This window comes from Rhagoletis pomonella, unplaced genomic scaffold (genome assembly GCF_013731165.1).
Source record: "Rhagoletis pomonella isolate Grant_MI unplaced genomic scaffold, Rhpom_1.0 Rhpom_scaffold_25336, whole genome shotgun sequence".
Lineage (NCBI taxonomy): Eukaryota > Metazoa > Arthropoda > Insecta > Diptera > Tephritidae > Rhagoletis > Rhagoletis pomonella.
In genome coordinates, this window is record NW_023483804.1 from 1 (window position 1) to 1,607 (window position 1,607).

The 1,607-nt window shown below is 36.1% G+C and overlaps 2 protein-coding genes across 2 annotated transcripts; both read right to left on the bottom strand.

Annotated features, from left to right (window-relative positions):
* Positions 1-303: 303 nt before the first annotated feature.
* LOC118732702 (putative nuclease HARBI1) lies at positions 304-1,142 on the bottom strand. The gene is made up of 2 exons (XM_036461820.1): positions 986-1,142; positions 304-927 (listed from the first exon to the last, which is right to left on the bottom strand). The coding sequence occupies exons 1-2, from the start codon at positions 989-991 to the stop codon at positions 412-414; spliced, it is 522 nt and encodes a 173-aa protein (XP_036317713.1). The 5' UTR covers positions 992-1,142; the 3' UTR covers positions 304-411.
* LOC118732703 lies at positions 1,059-1,586 on the bottom strand. The gene is made up of 3 exons (XM_036461821.1): positions 1,466-1,586; positions 1,205-1,412; positions 1,059-1,130 (listed from the first exon to the last, which is right to left on the bottom strand). Exons 1-3 carry the CDS (start codon positions 1,573-1,575, stop codon positions 1,059-1,061), a joined length of 390 nt encoding a protein of 129 aa, XP_036317714.1. The 5' UTR covers positions 1,576-1,586.
* Between the last annotated feature and the right edge of the window lie 21 nt (positions 1,587-1,607).

Sequence of the window (1,607 nt, forward strand, 5' to 3'; positions counted from 1 at the left end):
GCAGTTTCCGAGCTTAAAAATGAATATGTCCGTATCAATTCAAAAGTCTTGAGGGCATTACAAGAAAAAAAATGAAATAAAAAAGCAACAACTTGATCTCGACCTACAGAATTTTGATTTTGAGAAGAATAAAAAGTGAACAAGTGAATTTTTATGGTCAAACCAGAAAAGCATTTTCTGCAAGGAAGTGTAATTAATATAGTACCTGGATATGTACATTAGGATTAGTAAAGAAATGACTGAAATTTTACCTTATTTTCTTATATAGTTTTTTAATGAATTTTTTTTTTGTTTTCATGAATATATATCTTTTTAATTTCTTTTATAAGTGTATATAAATATATATATGTATGTGTTGTGACAAATAAATATGAATTATCGTTGCAATACTGAAACACCATATCTTCTTTGTTATAAAGTGTTTGCTATTTCATCCCTGATCCTTCTGCCTTCACTTTGCAGTGTCGTGTTTTGTGGAGATTCTATATTCCCTTCAATATCATTGGATGGTGCTGGTTGATCGTCTTCATTATGCTCTATTTTGTAGTTTCTGCAGATGTTATGCAGCGCAGCGCAGACATTTACAATTTTCACTACTTTTTCTGGACGGTAGTGTAACGTACTTAATAAACAGCGAAATCTCCCTTTAAAAACTCCTATTGTTCGCTCCACAATATTTCGACCCGATGTATGGGCCAAATTAAATTTATATTCCTGGGAATTGTAGTGTGGATCTCTATAGGGTGTCAATAAAAAAGGTTCTATGCCATAACCACAATCTCCCAGTAACTTAGATGTCCGGTCCCCTGACTCATACATCTGAACGAAATAATTCCTGGCTCTGCTAATATTCCATACGAATGAGTCATGGCTAGAGCCGGGATACCGTGCATCGACTGCTCGAATTTTCATGTCACCATCACAAATCTAAACGTAAACACACAAATGAATGTTTATAAGTAAATCAGTTTTCACGTGTACTTACAATCATGGCATTCAAACTGAAATATCCCTTTCGATTATAAAATAAATGTTCATCAGTACTCGGCTTGATGATTTTAATGTGTGTCCCGTCGATACAGCCAATTATCGAGGGAATTTTGCACTTCGTATAAAAATAGCCTCTCGATCTGCGTTTTTCGTTGAAGTCCATTTCTAGTTTTATCCACTCTGGACAAAGCAACTGATTCATAATCGTAAGCACATCACCCAAAATCGTTGACACCGTGCTCCTAGCTACACCAATGCTGGAATCGTTTCCAACTGATTTTTGATAAGATCCTTCAGCTAAAAATCGCAACGTAGCTGCTAGCTGCAGTACTGGTGGAACTTGAGATCGTGTCAAGTGTCCGCCAATAGTGTCAAGCACCATTTGGAAAGCCTCTTTATTTAGCCTATAACACGCTATGAACCTGCAAATATCCTATAAGTATTTACAAGCGCACCTTGCAATAAATCTACTTACGCTGTCTCCGGCAGCTCAAGCGGGTTGCTGCAATCCCTCAAAATTTTCCTTTTGACCTTCTCGCAACTTCCTTCTTCCATCAACATGAACGCTACAACTGCAGATGCCATTTTTTACTCATATACTTTTATTTTTATTCAAT